Source organism: Lycorma delicatula, chromosome 10 (genome assembly GCF_047948215.1).
Source record: "Lycorma delicatula isolate Av1 chromosome 10, ASM4794821v1, whole genome shotgun sequence".
NCBI lineage: Eukaryota > Metazoa > Arthropoda > Insecta > Hemiptera > Fulgoridae > Lycorma > Lycorma delicatula.
This window is the reverse complement of record NC_134464.1, coordinates 5,717,616-5,739,003: the sequence shown is the minus strand read 5'-3', so window position 1 is coordinate 5,739,003 and position 21,388 is coordinate 5,717,616. Positions and strand designations below refer to the sequence as shown.

Sequence of the window (21,388 nt, the reverse complement as noted above, 5' to 3'; positions counted from 1 at the left end):
CTAGTAAAGTTTATTAATACAGCACAATAATGGTCACTATTAACTGTATTTTCAAAAAAGATTGGACCCGCTTTGCACGTTCTACTCACACTGACCCAGACTCCAATTTTTGCTTTGTGTAATTCATGAAGGTTAGTTGTTGATCAGTCGTCTATTTTGTGAATTAATATATCATCCCGAATGAAACCACGCTTCATCTGTAAAAAACATAATGTCTAGGACACTTAGGTAATTTTGGTCGATAAAATATTTAAACCGTCGTCAGTAATTTAGTCTTTTGGCATAATCTGTAGGTTACATTCTTGAATGCAGATTACTTTGTAAGGGAAAAGTTTCAGTTCTTTTCTTACAACTTTATGTACGGTTGCAAATCTGATATTATGCTGCTGTGCTAACTCACTCATTGACTTTGATGGACTTTTGGCCATAGCATACGAAATATAAAGCAGCTTCTGTATGTTTAGTCTAGGTGGTCTTTCATTTCAACCAGCATCTTCAACAGAGCCTGTTATCTGAAATCTTTTGTTTAAAAAAAGTTTAAACTGCATTGCGATGAGGAAAGGGAATACTATGAAACTTTTAAGAAAACTTATGCCTCGCTAAATCTTGTCGCCTTCACAAAAGACATGTTCAACACAAAAAATGCATTCCTCTACTAAAAGAACCATTACGTTTCTTCTAACTATTGATTTCGATAAACAAAAAAAAACATGAAACTAAGCACGTTCAGTCACAACTCAACAATCGACATCTTGGTTTATTACTGAACAATGCCCAACGAACCCATAGCGTAACCGACGTAACGTTGAAAGAACAAAATGCACCACATAATTCTAAAGCATACTGCACAGCAACTTTCCGAACACACTGTATATAAAAAACCTCAGTTCTCCATTTGTTTTATACATAATCTAGATCAGGGGTTCTCAACCTTGTGTCCGCAGGTGCACATGCGCCCTCAGAGCTGTTTACATGCACCTGCAACAAAGTGTTGAAATAATGAAAAAAATTAAATTTTAAAATTAAAGAAAATAATTAAAAAGTTACTTAAGTTTTTAAAATTTTGCTAGTGAGAAATTCACTAAACTGGCTACATTGACTGCCTAATATAATCATACCTTCATCGACGTCTTTGATATATTAGTAGTTATTGTATTAGTTGTCACCACATGCTATTGTTGTAATCTTATACTGTTGTCATGACATGCTGTCTTTGTGTTTGTTTTTTTTTAAATTATACTTCTTTTACGCGATTAGGGAAAAAAATAAGAGTAAAATTTTAACATGTCCTCGCACACCGTCCCACGAAAAACATAAATATAATTAAGTAAGCTGTTAAACAGTTTGTATATATGTTAGCTGAGTTTTCTCATAAGAGGCTGACATGATTAATATTTTATATTGTAAATATTGTTGTTCATATAAACTTATTTATTTACTCTTAATAATATCTATTCTGTACATAAATTTTAATTAGTTGAAGATTTGAGGTTAACTTTCAAAAGTAATTATTATTTGTTGTTAGTAAAATAATAATTATTAATTTAATAATAATAAATTTTATAATTACTATATATTCTGAAAATAGCAGACATAATTTGATATTTTTTAACAAAACTTAAATTATTAATATAAAAACAAAGTTAAAAATACACACATATAAAGACTGCTAAAATGTCTGCAATAAAAATTTTTTTAATCAATATAATATTCATTTTTGTTATTTGATTTATTTATTTAAAAATGTAATTTATTTTTGTACGTTTGCTACTTGCACGGTCGTTTATTATTATTTTTTTGTTTCTTATTTTTATTATTCTTGTTTTTGTTTCTGCCTGACTTTTTGATCTTTTGGAAAAAATTAAGAAATTTCTTATTTTAAAGGACTTTGCTTTTTTAACTGACATATGTGAAAAATTGAACAGCTTAAACCTGGATCTCCAGGGAAAAATAAACATTTAACTGAAACGATTGCTCTATAAAAGCATTCAAAGCCAAATAAAGTACTACTTGATATATCATTGAAAAGCTCTCACTGAGGGCTTATTACTGCAGTAAAGAAAAGTCCAAAATCCAAATATTTTGGGCTTTTTTTAACACTTTTGATCCAGTCAATTGCAATCGAAAGGGGCGGTGCACAACTACATGTTACAACAGTCCTAAATCCAAAATTTCCACATTCATTTTTGAGTTATGAGAGATATATATGCACAGACGTCACACCGAAACTCATCAAAATGGATTCAGGGATGGTCAAAATGGATTTTTCCTTTGAAATCTGAAAACTTGAAATTTTTCGCGATAAAATAAGGAATACTTCCTTTACTTCCTACAAGGAAATAAAAAAGGAGCCTATAAAATCAAATCCTGTTTTGGTTCCACATATTTGTGCAAATCATTATTTTCCACCATGAATATTATAAAATCAAAAATCAGATCTCAGCTTACTAACGCCAGCCTTGATGGTTGTTTACAATTAGGATTTTGATCTTGCACTCCCAACTATGAGAAATTAGCAAATGTCAAAAATAGTGTCAAAAATCACACTAATTCGACTTTTATAATAAATGCGTAATATATTATAGTAAATATTTGTTACAAAATGTATGTAAAATAAAGGACATAATACTTTTTTATTTATTTATTTTTTAATCTGATTGTGCCACCGCAATTTTTTGCAATCTCAAATGGACCTGCACCACAAAAAATTGAGAACCCCTGCTCTAGATGTTTCCTTCCTTTATAGTGGCGTTTAACCAAATCTTATTTTAAAAATAAGAATTGGTAAAAACTATTTCAATATAACCATTGTCAGATTGTCAGTTGATGTTCATGAATGAAACATATTAAATGATTCATTCGTGAACATACGAATGTACATTCATGAATAAATAATCTCAATTCATTTGTGAACATAATATAACTATTTGATTTTATTTTTATTTTTTATGATACTTTATGTATCTTAAAAAATAAAGTGAGTGTAAGTTCCAGATTTTATATTTTTCAGTTGTTATTCTGCCTAGTTTGAAATAACTTTATCACAATATTTTAAAAGTGTCAGTGAAATGATTTAAAATATTTATTAAAAATTATACAAATAAAAACATTAAGATGTACATGTACTACACATGTTCAAATAATAAATATACTCAATGTAATAAGACAGACACTAATAGTGAAAATCATACGCAAAATTAAATTGTATTTTGTTGTCAAGTAATGACAAGATTTTATGAATGGCATATGTATACAAGATCAAATATAATTTATTTAGGATGGTTATTATTTGATAGAATTCCACTGATCAGCCCTCTAAATCAAAAGAAAACATTGTCAAGTTATAATGACTTGACTGTATTAGGTGATTAATACTGATTTTTTGTTGCTTTCACAACAGTTTTCATTAAAAAATGTTATACTTTATTCTCATGTGGCAGAGAGTTGTTTAACATTTTGATTTCCATAATAACGAATGGCATGTTATTATTTTATAATTTATTTAATAACACTGAAATATCATTTTAACAGTTATAATTATAGTGTTGTTTTTTATTTTATTTATTTTTTGTAGGAAGCACGGTGATGAAGGGTTACCTGCAAAAAGTATTAATATATTTTTGAAGGGTTCTGCTGGTCAGAGTTTTTGTGCGTTCATGTCAAAAGGTGTGCATGTAACTCTTGAAGGCGATGCTAATGATTATGTAGGAAAGGTATGTATGTTTATATAATTTACTTAAATTCAGATTGAAAAGTAGTAGAAAACTCAGCTTTACCTGAAAGATGCTGAGCTTTAATTTCTTTTTTCAACCACGTAGGGAACAGAGTTCTGAGAGAAACCAGTGGACAGAATTTCTATTCTACCATTCTCCATTAAGTTAGCTTAGGCAACAAACGGGACAAAGCTAGTGTAGCAGTCAAAAGGGATCAAGAATAATGATATTGGAAGGACAGAAGGAGAGGAAATCAGTTTATTGAGGGAAACCATATCACCAGAACATTCTCAAGATAGCCAATACAATATCATAGGAGATTATGTAGTATATCCTTGATGTTTCCTGATAAATTCCATAATTAAGAAATTCGTAGAATATAAAAATGTCAATTTTTAGTAATATCTGAGGGATATACTATGTTTAGATGAGCAAGGTTTATCCCTTTTGTATGAAGAATTTGTTATTCAAGTTATCCTAAAGATCAGCTGGGATCTGCTTGGATCATTCCATGCACATGCTCAAGCTACTACATTTGCACTAAAGTGAAATTAAACGGTTAGTGCACTAAAATACAGATGTAGATTATGTAACTAATGGTATTTATGTAACAAAATTCCTGGTTGTAAAAAGTCATAAAAATCATTCCCCAATATTAAAATTATATTACATATTGATGAGTTTCAATAGTTTATATAATACTTTTAATTAATCGTTAGAGGTGTAAATACATTAACATAGTTGAGCAAAATGTCTAGAACAAGAAACATAATCAGAAAAAAAGCAGATTAAGACAGATGAGGTGATAGTTGCCATCAGTTACCTGGATACAGCAGGAGTGTTGAATTAGCTTCTACTGTAATCGATGTGGCAAGCAAATCAGAAGTGCAGATATAATATTATTTTGCTTTTATTATATAATGCTCACGTCCATTTACCAGTAAGAAAAATTAAACCCCTTCTTAGGAAAGCAGAAAGGTTTATGTGCTTATTACCATTTAAACTGCTATTTATAGCTGCAGATCTATCAGTTATGTTGGTATTGTAATATATTATTTAGCATTCATATTATTCGTTTTCTTATTTTACATAAAATGTAAAATAACACTGTTTTTTTTTCTGGGATTTTTAAGATGTTGTCTGGATATCCTCAGAGAATGTAAGATACAAATAATACATCCTAATTATTATGTGGTATTCAAGGTATTAAGGATATCCTGCTTTTCCGAGAGTCCATATTGGACGTTTTGGATAATATCTCATGTGTTCTATGAAATACAAGTTCCTGCAAGATCAGAATAATAATTATTTATTTGTTTATACAATTCTGCAGTGCAATATTTCAGATTAGTAAATTTAAATGTTTTGTAATAATTAATATTTGTAAGATTTTTTTATCTTAAACTCACAATATAAATAATAGTGAAAGTGCTACCTAACTGAAGATTATCAGTATTTTTGGCGTCTTGATAGTTTGTATGATTAAATGTTTGATTTTTCATTTAATAATTTGTTACATTAAAACATTAAATTTATAAAGCTTATCTTTCCGAAGAAAAACATCAAATCTCCTAACCTAATCAGATATCAAAAAACTCAACTAATTATTTTTGTATATAAACAACTACAAAATTTTCTGAATTGTACTTCACTGTAAAAAAGTTAATCAAATTTTTCATCTTGATTCTGAAAGTTTTAGTTCGGTAAAATGCTGTAAAACCCAATTTCTTTTTTTATAAACTTAAAGAAATCCTAATTATATTTGTTGACTCATTATCTGACCATTCTTCCTGAATAATGCCAATAAACTTAATTTACAGTCAGTACAATAAAAGTTGAAATAAGAACTAATGGATGCAGATAAATCAAAACTCGGTAATCTTCAAACCGTTAGAAAATTCATAACAAACAAAATATTTTTGTAAATTTTTAATTTTAATAAGTTATATCTTGTATACAGCTTAAACAAACAGTCTTTATCCTTAGCTCTTGTATTTTTATCAAACTGGCTACCATAAGTTTATCAGGTATACTTTTACATCTTCCTTCTAGCACTTTCTCTCATGTCTTTTTCATCTTATTTTAATTTTTACCTTATATTCTTTTGAAATGTTTGTAGCATATTATATTTACAACTTTTTAGTGTGATATTTATTAAAACACATAGTTCTGAATAGAAATTGAATTTTGACTACAGATGTTTATTTTTACAAACAAATAAAAAATTTAGAAAATGTATTAGTCTTACTACAGTTGAGTTATGAAAAATACAAATATAGTATTGGATAATTCCAAAAGTTAAGTAGTGGAGACAATTTGACAGCCCAGTGTAAGAGTTTGCACTTACCACTTGTATGTTAAGCGTGACTCCCCATTTTATTTTATATGCAGACTCCTGTTATGTCAAATCTAGCTTGACATTATATGACTCAATTTCTAAAATAATTTAATTATTAAATCTTAATTGTTTTTTTTCAAATACTTTTTAATATCTCAACAAGAACTGGATTTGTCATGTTTTGATTTTATATGCAGTTTACATTGTTATTATTATTGCAATAGAACCAACTCAGTTATTTGTAGTCACAGTAAATAACAATAAATATAGTGGTATTCAACGAATTCAAAGTACAAGGGATACTTTTACGATGTTCACAAGTAGTTTGCTATGTATATATATATATATATATATATATATATATATATATATATATATACTATCTGTTATCGCTGTTATTAGTAGTAAAGTGTCTGTGTCTCGAAAAGAAGTGCAGTATGATTTAGAAAAAAAATATTTTATGTTTTGTGATGATTCAAATTTCTTATTAGTGTTATGTGACAGTGTTTTTCAAATTATTTTCATAATAATAATAATTTAACTCTGACATTATTTCATTTGTTTTACATAGTAAATAATTTAAAATTGAAGATGCCCCGAATGAGAAGACAATTAGTAACCGATGAATATGAAAGTAGTAACCAATAAGTATCAAAGTAGTAACCGTAAATATATGGCTCAAATAGATAATGAACTTGGTTTATTAGAAGATGATGTGTAATTTAACAAAACTCCCAAACCACAATTTTCATCCTCTTCATCAGATTCTGATGAAGAGATTATTGTAAAAGAAGAGTTACGAGAATTATAAGTGACGATGAGGATGTGGATAGTACCAATCAATCTACTTCTAGTTACTATGTTCAGAATTACAAAACATAGACAAATGTCTTTGAGAACAACAATTATCTTCAAGTTATAAATTTCTCAGTCTGTGAAAATGTAGTATGATGAAAAGTTCCAAACAGTTTTAAATCACCTCTTGAGATTTTTGAGTTATTTTTCACTCTGAGTCTGAAAAAAAAAACCAAAACAAAAAATAGTGACAGAAACTAATGCATATGCCAAGTTACATTTATCCATTTATTCCATATTATGAAAAAATTACAACAGATTTCTTGATAAGACTGGATCTGCTTTCACTAGCAAAATTATGTTGCAAATTATCAAAATTTATGAGATTCAATAACTGAAAAAAAAGGATATATATTTCTGACAAGTTTTATATATTCCTTCTTTAACTGCAGAACTTTTAAAAGCTGATTGTTTTCTTACTGAAACAATTATAAACGATTGAAAATGATTGCCAGAAGAATGTATAAAACCAGAACTATCTGTTGGGACAGAAAATAGCATACAAGAAAGGAAATACATTAGTTTTAGTATGGCATGACAAAAGGGTGGTTACAATGTCAGTACAAAACATACTTCTGTTTAGCAATCTGTAAGAAAAAGACTAACCGGGACTGGAAGTGCCAGTGATAAAATAAATAAACCAGCCATCATGTTAGATTACAAAAAAAATACGGGTGGAGTGGATGTTGTTGATCAATATGCGACATCCTGTTGCTTTATGTGGAAGACATTGAAGTGGTGGAGAAAATTATTTTCCTGGGGGGTTGGAAACTTCTGTTGTGAATCCATACATTTTATTCAATGAATATGTTATGAAAGAAAATACGCAAACAGTGTCACATAAAAAATTTAGAGAAACATTATTGATGAATCTAATCAATTATTGACTTTCGTGCATCCATATAAAAATTGGGCCAACTTTACACAGATGACACTACGATATTATCCAGTGTTTGTATGGGAAGAGTCGTTTAATTTTTTCACATAAAAAACACAAGGACTGTATGTTGTGTTCCAATCAGAAGGTCAAAGAAGAAAGAAAAGAAACTGCACTCTATTGTGTGATATTTATGATAGGAAACCTGGTCTTGAATAAGAAGAATGTTTTAAAAAGTACCGTACTTTGAACGATTATAAATAATTCGTTTAAATAAATTTGTTTAATTTATACATTTCTATTTATTTACTACCTTAACGATTAAAAATAATTCTTATATACTTTACATCGGTCCAGAACAAACCCATTATTGAGACTTCTTTTCTGTTTATATTGTAAATTAATGAGTTGGATGTAGGGAAAAAATGAATAAATTTTTAAGGCGTACAAAGAATTCAAGATTGAAATCTTTAGTTAATGTTTTTAAAAAAAGATATTTCCCTGCATTTCAAAGAGAAAAATATGTGAAATAAGTGAAAGAAGTTATTGCCATTTCTTCATATTAGCTTAATTGAAACATAAAATCTTGATTATTACACGATTTGATTTTTTGTTTTTAATAAAAGTTAATGAAAACTTTGTTTCATTCGTTTTTTGAGAGAAGCATTTTTGTTAATATTTTTCAAGTTACATTTATTTGTTAGACTTTTGTTCTACATCACATGTTTAGAAGTTTTTACAGGAACTTATTAATTAAAATACATCTTATAATAAAAATTAAATAATTTTATTTTTTGAATTAAAATAATTAAATATATTTTATGCTAATATTTTATATACAGATTTTTTTATGACTTTCCTCTTTCATCTTTCAGGGTTTGTCTGGTGGTGAAATAGTTATTTACCCGCCAAAGAATTCAACTTTTGAATCTGAAAAGAGTGTTATTGTAGGTAATGTTTGTCTTTATGGAGCTACATCTGGTAAAGCATTTTTTAGAGGTATTGCTGCAGAACGATTCTCTGTACGTAATTCAGGAGTTGTTGCGGTTGTTGAGGTATGTATTCGATTTCAGGAAGATGATATGTTAATAAAATATTATCATTAACCATTGCAATAAATGATGTATGATTCTGCTACTGTCTTTTCCATGTTTAACTTCAAAAGCCATATTTTATTTTTGTACATAGTAAAAAATTTTAAAACATTATACTTTTTATTATACAAGTTATTAAAATTACGTTAGTGTTTCATTGAAATGCAACCTTGTGATTGTTATTACAAACAGAAGTGTGAAAAATCTTTTCACACGTCAAAAAAAAAGCTTTTTTGTGTTAACTGTATTAACTATGAATTATGAAATGTTTTAACTATATTAACAAAATTCTTGGTGCATGTATTATTATCTTAGTTAATTAGTTTTTTGTCGATCTTCATTCAAGAATATTTCTAAGGAATTAAGATTATAAGAAGAGGATTTCTCAAAAAAAGTAATTTCTCATGAAAAGAATATTTTTATGTGAATTACAAATTTTTATCATGTTGTTTTCTAAGTATAATATATCCTCGAACCACATTCAAGATTGTTCAGTCATTATTGGCCATACATGGTAGAAATATGTAGATTCTTTATGTACTCTCTGTGGAGCAAGTTAATTTGCTATTATTAAGTACAGACATGTAAGTGAAGAAAGAATTCCTCTTTATTTCAAGATTTCTTTGTGTATTACATCTTGCCACTGCCTAGGAGTTGTTTAACTTTTTATAGTTGGATTGGTAATGATTAGACTGATGATCTGTATATGCAGATGAAACAAATCATTCTTAACGGTGTTTAAAAGCTGTTACATTATTTCTTTACATTGAGTGTTATTGTGTGTTTACATGCATGTTTGGAATTACTACCAGAATAAGGATTTGAAATAATATTTTGCAAATATCTTCAGAATATATTTATTTTGAAAAATAATTTTTACCAGATTTTGATAATCTTAAATGAAAGCAGAATATCAATGACCATAACTACTGTATGGAACGGTAGTGTTTTTACTTTTCATCTGGAAGATATCTTTTCAAATCCTGGCCAACTCAGAATTTTTCACCCGCTAAAAAACAAAATGGATGTTACATGATTTCTCAGTTGGCTGTTAGTCTGTTATTAATAGAAGAATAAATGTTTCCATTATAAGATTTGATTTGCTCTTCGTGTGAGTTTTGATAATTTTAATTTTTTAATTATATTTTCATTTTTTATCAGGGTGTTGGTGACCATGGTTGTGAATATATGACTGGTGGTTGTGCTGTAGTATTAGGGTTAACTGGACGTAATTTTGCTGCTGGTATGTCTGGTGGTATAGCATATGTACTTGATATTGATGGATCATTCAAAAGGTATTATTAATATACGCGTACTTTTAATTAATGATTTAATCTAAAAGATTTAACATCGACTACAGTAAGAACATCTTTTAAAGTAAGATTTATTAAAAAAAGTTTTTCTTTTGTTTGAGTCTTAATTAAGCTTCTTCACAGATTGTTGTCAGGATCAATAAATGTTGTACGATGTTTGAATTGTAGCACCGGTATTGTTTGAAAAGTTTCGGTTTTGGAACGATCCTAATTCTGAAACTGGAATTCAAATTGGATTTTTTTTAATGATTTGTTCAAAACTGTGTATACGATTTAAATTGCATTCATTCATTCAGAATATTGTTTTATGTGTTTGTATATTCTGCGTTACTGAAAATACAGTTTGCATCTTTTGTTGTTTATGAATTAGATTTTCATGTTTTTCCATGTATGTGTGGTTTGTTTCAGTGAGGCGGTTAGCAAAAGTTTAACATTTGGTTTGCTTGGCATTTCTCCCACCACCACCCCATTTGATCGCCCTAAAGCATAAGACCGAATCTATCTGTGCCGTAAATGGCAACCGAGCCTCGAACAGTTTAGCAACCGGTATCCTAACAGAGCTCCTAGAGTTTACCTAACAGTGTGAGCGAACTAAGCGCAGTGCCATACACCACCGGCTTACATGTCCCAACCGCTCACTTGTCATATATTTGCTAAAATGGGTATGCGCACCCTGTCAACTACTAAAAATAAATATGACATCCACAATAAAATTTATTTCGTCTAGGCAGCAATTCACTGCCACACCTAGATCGCTGAATGCCACCAAATACCTGTCCACCATTTTGTAATGCTTAGAGCCATAATAATTGGCTGGTGGTCAGCTATACTCAGGGTTAGCTTCCTTGGCAATGAGGTAAGAGTCTTTCCCTTAAGAAAACTATGGATGCTGATTGAACAAAGCAACCGTATCTAGGAACTCCCACATTGTAAAACAATGCGGCTCTCGCCACATTGACTCGCCGCTTGTAAGTGGCCAATTTTCTCCTTGACCTCTGTTCCAGGGTGGCCTGGTCTCTAGCCCCCAAGAGCAGGGCAGTCAAACATCAGGTGTTCATTTGACTGGACCTCCCTGCAGACGCACAGCTCATCAGCTGCCAGGTGGAACTGAAACAGATATTAGTTCAAGTTAACGTGGTTGGTTACCCAGATACCTGTTGTCCTTAAAATCAAACTTGAGGCATACCATCCCCCCAAATCCTCTATAAACTTCCTATATAAATCTTCCCTTAGTTGTTGTGTTCCATTTCAACTGCCATGCTTCCATCGCAAGGCTCTGTAGCCTCTTCCACAGGCAGGAGATGGGCAACTGAATGAAATTTAAGATTCAGTACGTTGTGATCACTGTTCCGTTCTAGTGCTGGCCCAGCTCATAACTGCACCCCAAATACCTCGGCCTCCCGGCCTCTTCACAACCTCCACATGGCTGTTAACTAAACCGAACTAAACCACAAACCAAACTAAAAACCACAAACCAAACTAAAAACCACTAAACCGAACTAAACCTAACTTTGACCACTAAATGGATTGGGAGAGCCTTTCCCAATGTGGTGGTAGCCTCGTAGGAGGTTGTTTTAAAAACACCATTGCATACAATTAAGGCTCTGTGTTGCGCACTCCTTAAATTTGGAAGAAGTGCTCTATTCATGTCCAACCTATGTGCCCAAACGAGCACCGCGTAAGAGGTGATGCTTTCAAAGACACCTCTGTACAACATGTACATTTGACGGCTTGATACCCATAGTCTTTCCGAGCAGTCCTCCAAGTTTGTGCATCACTGAGACAGCATCTGCCGCTGCTTGCCTAATGTGGTTGCTCTACAGCAACTTTTTATCAGACAAAACACCTAGGTGCTTATGAACTCTAACTCAGCTGATTACACATCCTTTATTTAATATGAGGGTTACGACTGTACAATAATTTGTCTGCATCCTTGAGAAGCATAAACTTCATCTTGGGCACAGAAATCTTTAAATTTTTAATGTCCATCTAGCCCTCTGTGGTTGACAGACTACCTGCGCCCGGTCTTCTAGCTATGGTCGTGAATTACCACGAACTAAAAGGAGACGGTCATCGGCGAAAGCCTGGGTTGTGATCCCTTCTGGAAACGTCAATACCAACGTTGAATACCAGGTTCTACATCAGGGGACTGAGAACGGAACCCTGTAGGCTTCCCCTGGTAAGACATCTTTCCACAACTAGGTGCAAATCCTTAAACAGAGCCATATAGTTAGACAAGTAGTCACTACCACAGCCGGTAGGGTTACGGGAACATTGCAGCATTCCAACTCGTAGGGGACAGAACTCCAACACAAAGAAGGAAATGCTTCCTCTATGTATATAAAAATTGTCAAAACATATTTACAGTTGATGCTTTCCACCTTGGCAAAAGCATTTCTTGGTGCCAACCCCTTTCGTGAAGCCATAAGCAAAGAAAAAGTATAGACAGTGGTGAAGCAATTTACAAGTTCTATTAATATCAAACACCAGTACTATATCTAGCAACACTACAATACTCAATGCTTACAGCAGCAATATCTGAAATGCTTAATTTAAGAGTGAAAACTAGCTCAATCAATGGAAGTTTTTAAAACTTTCACCTTAAAATAAAGTGTACTATGAGCAATATTTAATTTTTTTAACAGAATAACATCATGCTTAAAACTCAAACTTTACTTGTTCTTAATTTGAATATTTAATCATATATTTCTTACAACCATATGATAAATTTAATTTTTTTTAAATATCTGTAATATTTGCTTTTAATGATTAGTATTTATCCATCGAATAGTCGATTAAAAAAAAAAAAAATTATCCTGAAATTTTTTTGTAGTAGCAGCCCATAAGGACTACAAATTGTCTGTGTACTCGATTCACTTTAGAGCTATCCTATTGTAAACAAATTTCGTGGCGTTGTAATAGATGTATCGCAAACGTTATGTGTACAAATTATAAAACTCTCCTTATACTACAGTAAATAATGTAAAAATGTTTAACATTCTTATTGTAAATACAATGGTAAATAATATAAGAAGATTCATTTAATGTTTGATGTTTTCATTTGGCTCTGACTGAATTGATTTATTTACGAATTAATTATTTGACAGTTACATTTTAAGTTTTATCACTGTTGGCAGAAAAACGATAGACAATAAAGTATTATAAATACTGATGAGGACTGTAACAAATTGAGTCACCCGGAACATTAATGCATTAACAAAATCGCACACGCTGCAGTAAAATTCTGACTTCTACAAACAAAGGATAACTCTTATGCTGAACACAGAGGATGTAGTCATACATAGTGTCGCATTATGTATAAATCAGCAGTATGTTATGTGGAAAGCAATAGTATTAGATTATTAGCTGAACTAGTTATTAGTCAAAAACATTTGACAACATAGCAGATGCTCTGTAAATTCTAATTTTTACAAAGCAGTTTAGAAATAAGTACCGATTTAAGTTTGCAAAAATCTTATTTGTAATTTTTATGTTTAGGTTGTGTTGTAAGGACTTTTTGGCTATTTTTTTATCGGATAAATTTACCGGTTATATTGTAAATTAATTAATAAATAGTTTGCAATATAATGCAATTTATTATCCTTTTCATTGTTATTCTGAACAGACAAAAAAAGATTTCATTTTTTATTTCTAAATAGATATGTTTCCTGACGTTAGTGAATTATTATTGATTAAGGGAATATAATATTGTATGGTATTATATAAACTGTTCAATGAAAAGAATTGTATACTTTGTACAACTATATTTAAATGTTTCATTTACCGTCACTTCTCTAAAGTACTTTTGAAGAAAATTTCTTTAAATTAATTTTCACAGTATTTGTTTTTAACATTAGTTTCCAATCTGTGCCCTGCAGAGCCCTACGGGTTCCAAGTGTACTTCCCAGAAGTTTGTGGTAATTTAGAATAAATTTAGTTGTTATGCTAAATTTTGAATTTTAAAAATATAATCTCATCGCAAGGACATTGTGCAGTTGTTTAGATATCTCTTTATCCTTTCTTATTATCTATCCCCTCTTATCTTACCTCCTGTAACACTAATTCTAAGCACCATTAACTTATAAGACATGGGTAACCCTAAGGGACACCACAATAGAAATTGATTCTAAAAATAATTCCACAAATATAAAGGTTGGGAACTGCCGGTTTAGAATAATATATACGTATCAGATTTTAATTATTAACACAATTTTTTTCCAGCAAATGTAACTTGGAAATGGTTGAATTGCTTCCATTAGATCAGCCTGAAGATGTTGAGTATGTTAAAAATTTACTGCAAGAATTTCACAAAAAAACAGGCTCACTCATTGCGGCTGATCTTTTGTCTTCTTGGCCAGAACCGACTATTCAATTTGTTAAGGTATAGTTGTTCCTATTTTTTATAATTTATTGAATAATGGTTTAAAAACTAAATTTTTAATTAGATATAAAGCAGATCAATTTAAAATCTTTTATTATGTTTTTGATGAAGAAAATTTTTACTACATTGTTAGATATGAACCTGTTTTGTCTCTCTGGTAATATCTACTTTTTTCCATTAATTGAATCGTACAAGTAAATCTAATCAAGTTGTTTGTTGTTGTTTTATGTATATATCATTGTTAGTGAATAAAAATATTGTTTTATTAAGAAGGATTATCTATAATGAAGTAAATTCAACTTGCTGTGTGGTATACCAGGTGTTTCAAAATGAATATCTGAGTTTTAAAGTTATGTAACATTTATGAAATTTTACTTACATTGATAAATTACACATGAAATGAAAGAGCAGCTCAAACAGCTTTTCCTATAAGTGTTTAATGTGAGCACCATTAGTCACATGGCACACATTGGATGCTGGTTATAAAACGGTTAAGTGAACCGTGTAATAAAATGACACAGTTTCTAATGTAACTAAAAATTATATCTTTATTGTATTAGATTGACACTAATATTAATTGAATACTGGTACACTAAAAGAAAACTTGTGATAAAACATAATTGACTTACTTCATGTCCATTTCATGAACCCAACTGAATGAGCAACACATGAACAAGGGAGTGGAAGAACTCCCCACTACACTATACACACATGTATGCACATACTGAAAAATATCCAACATGCCCTCCACCTTGAAGGAACACCTTCAAAAAATAAAATTAATAAAAATATAGACAGTCTAAAAAATTAATTACATAAATGTCAGTAATATATGAGACTACATACACGTTTTAAATATATAAAATAAAATAAAAAAAACAAAGTAAAATATGCACATAATACACAAGAAAATCATAATGTAACAATGAACTTGTTTTGGTAATGGGCAAATTTTTTAAATTGGTCTTTTTAATTTTCTGGTTGAAGTTTTAAGAGTCATCACATGCACTTTTCCATCATTTCCAGGATGTATATTGATGACACAAGCCATTTTCCATTGGAGTGGAGGCAGTTTGTCCTCTTTGATGACAACCAAATCGTTTTCTTGCAGATCTGAAGTAGAGTTTTGCATTTTGATCATTGTTGAAGATTGTTCAGGTACTCATTGGACCAACGAGACCAGAAGTGCTGCACTTGTTGCCAGTGATTTAAGTCTATTTACAGGAAAGGGTTGCAAATTTGGTTCTGGAAGGCTGCTAAACGTATCACCTATTAGGAAATATGCTGGTGTTAGAGGAAGAACATCAGAAGGATTGTCCAACATTGGAGTTAAGGATCAGGAATTTACACATGCCTCGATTTGAGTCAGTAGAGTAATAAACTCTACTATTGTCAGACTTTTGTTAGTACCTTACTCTTTTCATGTGACTCTTAACAAGTTTGACATGATGATTCCCAGAGTCTGCCAAAGTGTGGAGCACTGGAAGGTTGAAAGTGCCATTGAATACCTTCAATGGATGAAACTTCTACAACACTTACTTGATGAATGATCTGCTAACTGAATCAACTCTCTTTGGACCCTGAAAAAATTTGTTCCATTATCAGAATATATTTCAGTAGATTTGCCCCTTCTCATGATGAAGTGTTTCAGTGCTGAGATGAAAGAATCTGATGATAAATCTTCATCCGACTCTAAATGAATGGCTGGCTTTATTGCTGAAACAAACAAATAATGAAACATAACACTTCTGAGCTATGACTTCACCTTTTCTGGATAGCATTACCCAAAATTGTCTGCAATAACCAATCCCATTGCTTACAAATGGTCTAAGACTTGTATTTACATGTGATTTGGGTAGGTTTCCCATTTGTGGCTGATCCCCTTTGGATTTACTTTGAAATATTTTACACACTTATGAAAAATAAAAAAAATAAAATTAAATAAAAAAAATTTTACGAACTAAATTTTTTCCTCCAATAGGCCAATATTTTTGTCTAATCACGTTCAGTAGTGATTGTGGTCCAATACGCAGATTTTTGACATGGACGTGTTGTGTTATCAGATCAGTCAAGGTGTGATCCTTTGGTAAAATGATGGGGTTCCTTTGATCAGAATGGAGGCTGGAATTCTGTAAATGGCCTCTGACTCTTAATGTATCATTATCATTGAGATATGGATTTAATGGTGTTAGTTGACTTTTGTTTGGAATTGGTTTCAAGGATTTGAGATCACTGATTTCCTTGGAGAAGGCATTATGTTGTAGTAATTTCAATATCGTAGTTTCTGCCTTATTCAATTCTTGTACAGAGAGTGGCCCCTTAAGATGATTGTTGTGGTTTTGACAATTGTTGATAAAATGTGAACTATATTCAGTTACTCTAGTTACCTTTGTAAAACTTGAAAATTTACTGAAAATTGTATTGTCCATCACAGCGGAATGAGAAGAAACTTGAAGTTGATGATCAGGAATTTCGCTGGATATATTTTCAGAAACATCCTAGTGTGTGTTGCCTTCCAACAAACACTTTGGGCCGTGCCAATTCAATTTTTATCAACAAGTTGATGAGGCAATAAGCCCCTTGATAAGAAATCAGCTGGATTTTCATCTGAAGGGACGTAGTTCCATGACAATGTTGGAGTTGTCTTGAATTTTTGCCCTCTATTTGCGATGAATGTTGCCCAACGTGAAGCTGGTACTTTAATCCAAGCAAGTACGATTGTAGAATCCATTTACAAATATATAGAACTGATCTGAAGTAGTAATGAACTTGTAACGTTTGTTGTTTCAGATAAAAGCAACACATCACATAATTCTGACCTCAGTAATGATACCTTTTAATTGAGCTACTCTAGACTTGATGTAATTAAGTTTACCGTGATCTTTGATGTATCAATGGATATCAGATAAATACATGCACCATATGCATCTAAAAAACCATGTATTTCAACTTGACAGAATTGGTTCTGTCTTGTTTGTGAGGCATCTGGGAATTTCCAGAGTAGCCAGTGACCAAATGGATTCTTGAAATGAATTTCATTTGTTTAGCAAGTCCTTTGGAATCTCATCATCCCAACCAATCTTGCATGACCATATATTTTGCTTAATAAGTTTTGCAATGACAGGCCTGAGTAATCCCAAAGGATCAAATATTCGTTCGATCCCAGCTAAGATTGTTTGTTTTGTTGATATTTGACTTTGGCTTTTCTTGTGGAATAAGAACTGAAATGCATCTTTCACAGGATTCTCCAAATTAGTCGCAAAGTCTTAACTGTAGGATGTTGTAATCCGTCTGATGTACATCTTCACATGGAATATTGGACACTAGTTCTTGATTATTTGTGCACCATTTTTTGAGGTGAAATCCTCCACAACTAGCAAAATCAATTAGTTCTCTCTGAAGTTGTTTTACTTCTTGAAGTGAAGATGCACCTGTCATAAGATCATGTGCATAAAATTCGTCTATCATTACAAGAGACGCCTTTGGAAATATTTCCTTTTCATCTAGAGTTAGTTGCTTTAAAGTTCTTATTGCTAAATACAGTGCACTTGAAGTCCCATACGTCACGGTTAACAACTTGTATGTTTTTATTTCTTCATTGAAGTTTTCACGCCATAAAATTAACTAAAGATTTATTTGAGAAGCTTGGATTTTCAATTTGTCTATACATCTTTTCTATGTCAGCTGTCGTAGTACATACATACATGTGTTCTGAATCTGATGATAATGCTGATTAAATCTGACTGTACTGTAGGTCCAGCAATGGATAAGTCGTTTAGTAAAATCTCAGATGTTGTCTTACTGGAAGCGTCAAAAACTACCCTTACATTGATCGTGGATGAATCTTCTCGTATAACACAATGGTGTAGAATGTAATATGATTTAGACGCTGCAACTTCTTCATCTGATATTTCTGTCATGTGCTCTAGGTTTTTGTATTTCCTCATGAAGTTTATGTATTGTGATTTCAATTAAGTGTTTGAATTCAGACGTTTCTCAAGTGAAAGAAACCTTTGCACTGCAGTAGTACTTGATTCACCAAGTTGGTTTACGTCACCTTTCAAAAGGATCTTCCACCCAGAGATGTCATATTATTTTCATACAATTTTTCACAAAGTTTGTCATTTCCTGTTAATTGTTTTTTGGTAGAGCTGCAGTGTTCTAATTCCCAACATTTTTTAATGTTTTCATTGATGTGATCTAAAGCAGATTGCATACAGATGTTAAAACTGTTGAAGGCTGATCGATAGATATTTTAATGGAAATTACTCAGCCAAACTGGGTATTTTGAAATGTTGGATTTGATTTACTTGCTTTAATGTTTCCTTCACATAAGACATCATAAAATAATTCTGTACCAAGAAGCATGTCAATGACATTTGGTTTGTGGAAATCTGGATCGGCCAGTAGCAAATTCTGTGGTAATGGCAAACTTGATTTTCTGATTTGAATTGTGGTTAATTGAATGATGGTTGGTAAAACTGCACACTCTATATTCACTGTGAATTCGTTCATTCTTGATTTAATAACACACTCCACGGAATGAGTTGTAATGGTTGTGGCCTTGCCTACACCATTAACTTGTAACATTATTTTCTTTGACGGTAGTTTTAAAAACTTAGCAGCTTTCTCAGTGATAAAATTTGTCTGCGAACCACTGTCAAGTAACATGCTACAATATTGAGAATTACCATGTATATCTAATACTAAAGCAATGGCTGTTGACAGCATGACAACAGGGTTGGATTGCCTCGAACTAACATTTGACATGGATACTGTTGTTTGTTGTGGAATTACCACTGGGGAAAATTCATCGTCATTGGCAGAAATCTTATTTTGAATAACACTAGAATTAGGTCTGATGTAATGTAGCAAACCATTATGTTTTTTGCCACAATGTTTGCATGAGCCTGCTTGACAGACCGCAGTTTTATGCTGGCTGTTTAGACAGTTGAAGTACAGACCACATTTTTTAATCTCAAGTTTACAGTCAGGAACTGATAACGTTTTGAAAGCTTAACAAAAATAAATTGGGTGTTGTGGTTGATTTCATAAAGAACAATTTTTTGTAGACACATGACAATTTTTGATAATGTATTATTTTTTGAAAATGATTTAAATTTTGGTAGTTGCACTTTATTTTGTAATTGATTGTTCATAAGCGATTTATGAGACTTGCTAGTTTCAACTGATTCCGCAACTTGATATTCATGGCGGACATTGTTGGCAACTGATTTATTTTTAAGAAATTTTCCCATTTGTGTATGGTAGCCGAATCTAATTTGGTAGTAATTACATGAGTTAAGAGTGTATCCCATTGCCGAGTTGGTTGTCCTAATCTTCTTGAGCACGTATGTGTTTTAATGCGCTGTCTAAAAGCTTTTGTAATGACATAATTTTCTGTATCGTTTTTAGAGAAGTTTAATAGTGCACTTGCATGTTTATTAACCATATAACCTTATTACCATATTACTTTATAACTATATTAACTTTTATTGCCATATCAGGCCTTTAAACTCTCTAAAGACGATAAAATTTCAGCTGCTTTACCCTTTAATGAACATCGGAGGTAATGAAATTTATGAATTTCTGATATTTCTTTAGAATGAATGAGTGACACCCATTCATTGTAATTTTCGCTGAACATGGGAAGTTTTATATCTGGAAGTTTAACTGACACGGATTGAGTTTTTGTTGGTTTGATTTCACTGCTAAGTGGAGTTTCATATAATTTAAAGTCTTGTGCTGCAGACATTAATGAGAAAAATTTGGACTCTAAATTTTCCTTTTCTTCAGTCTGACTCTTGGAGTCATCCTTTAATTTTAATTGTGTAATTTCATTTACATTTGATACAGCAGCAAAATAAGTTTTGAACATAGTTAACTTAGCTATAAATAAGCCACGTTCTTTAATTAATTGTTTAATTTGTCATTTTTGCAAATGAAAAAAAAAAAATATTAATATTATATAAATTGTATTTTTGTTAAGTATGAACTAATTTATCGAGACATATGATAAGGGATTGGACTGAATAATATACCGACTATGTAGGCTAACTAAACAAACAAGAATAAATAATATGAATAAGTACTTAACGGAATTAAATTTGTGGTAGGATAAAGTGAATAATACAGGAAATTTGGAATAAAGATTATGATTCACTATAGTAATGTTTGGGAACAGATTAAAAAATATCATGCTTTACTAATTTACACAGCGTTATGTTACGCATGTACATATACGAGAGTAACGATGTAATTCATTTCAGCAATAATAGAAACTGTCCGTAAATTTATATGTCTTAATTATTATAAATTGACGCTTTAGAAAAGATCACAGAGTATACCAAACATAGCTTTGAAAAATTAATCGTAAATTATTACATTGTCACAAATTTACACTGTTTTGTTTGCACTTGAAAATAACAATTTGCACATCTGTTTTGGTAAAAAGAGATCCGACCTGAGTGATCAATGGATGCTGGTTATAAAATGGTTAAGTGGACTGTATAATAAAATGACACAGTTTCTAATGTAACTAAAAATTATGACATCTTTAGTGTATTAAATTGACACTGATAGTAATTGATTACCGCTACGCTAAAAGAAAACTTGTGATAAAACAAAACATAATTGACCAAATGTCGTCTCCATTTCATGAACCCAACTGAGCAAGCAACACACATGAGCAAGGGAGTGGGAGACTCCCCACTAAACCATACACACAGACACGCGCCACATATATGCACATAAGAAAAATATTCAACACACATCCAGCCATTAGGAGAATTCATCCCTTACTTTAATCAGCAAGTCT

The 21,388-nt window shown here is 31.2% G+C and overlaps 1 protein-coding gene across 2 annotated transcripts in view; it reads left to right on the top strand.

Moving 5' to 3' along the window:
• The window catches only part of LOC142331019 (uncharacterized), a 316,345-nt gene that overhangs the window by 229,937 nt on the left and 65,020 nt on the right, over window positions 1-21,388 (top strand). For both annotated transcript variants that reach the window (XM_075376587.1, XM_075376588.1), the window contains exons 28-31: window positions 3,575-3,713; window positions 8,659-8,838; window positions 10,039-10,172; window positions 14,412-14,571. In XM_075376587.1, the coding sequence (XP_075232702.1) occupies window positions 3,575-3,713; window positions 8,659-8,838; window positions 10,039-10,172; window positions 14,412-14,571 (613 nt within the window). The remainder of the gene's footprint in view (window positions 1-3,574; window positions 3,714-8,658; window positions 8,839-10,038; window positions 10,173-14,411; window positions 14,572-21,388) is intronic.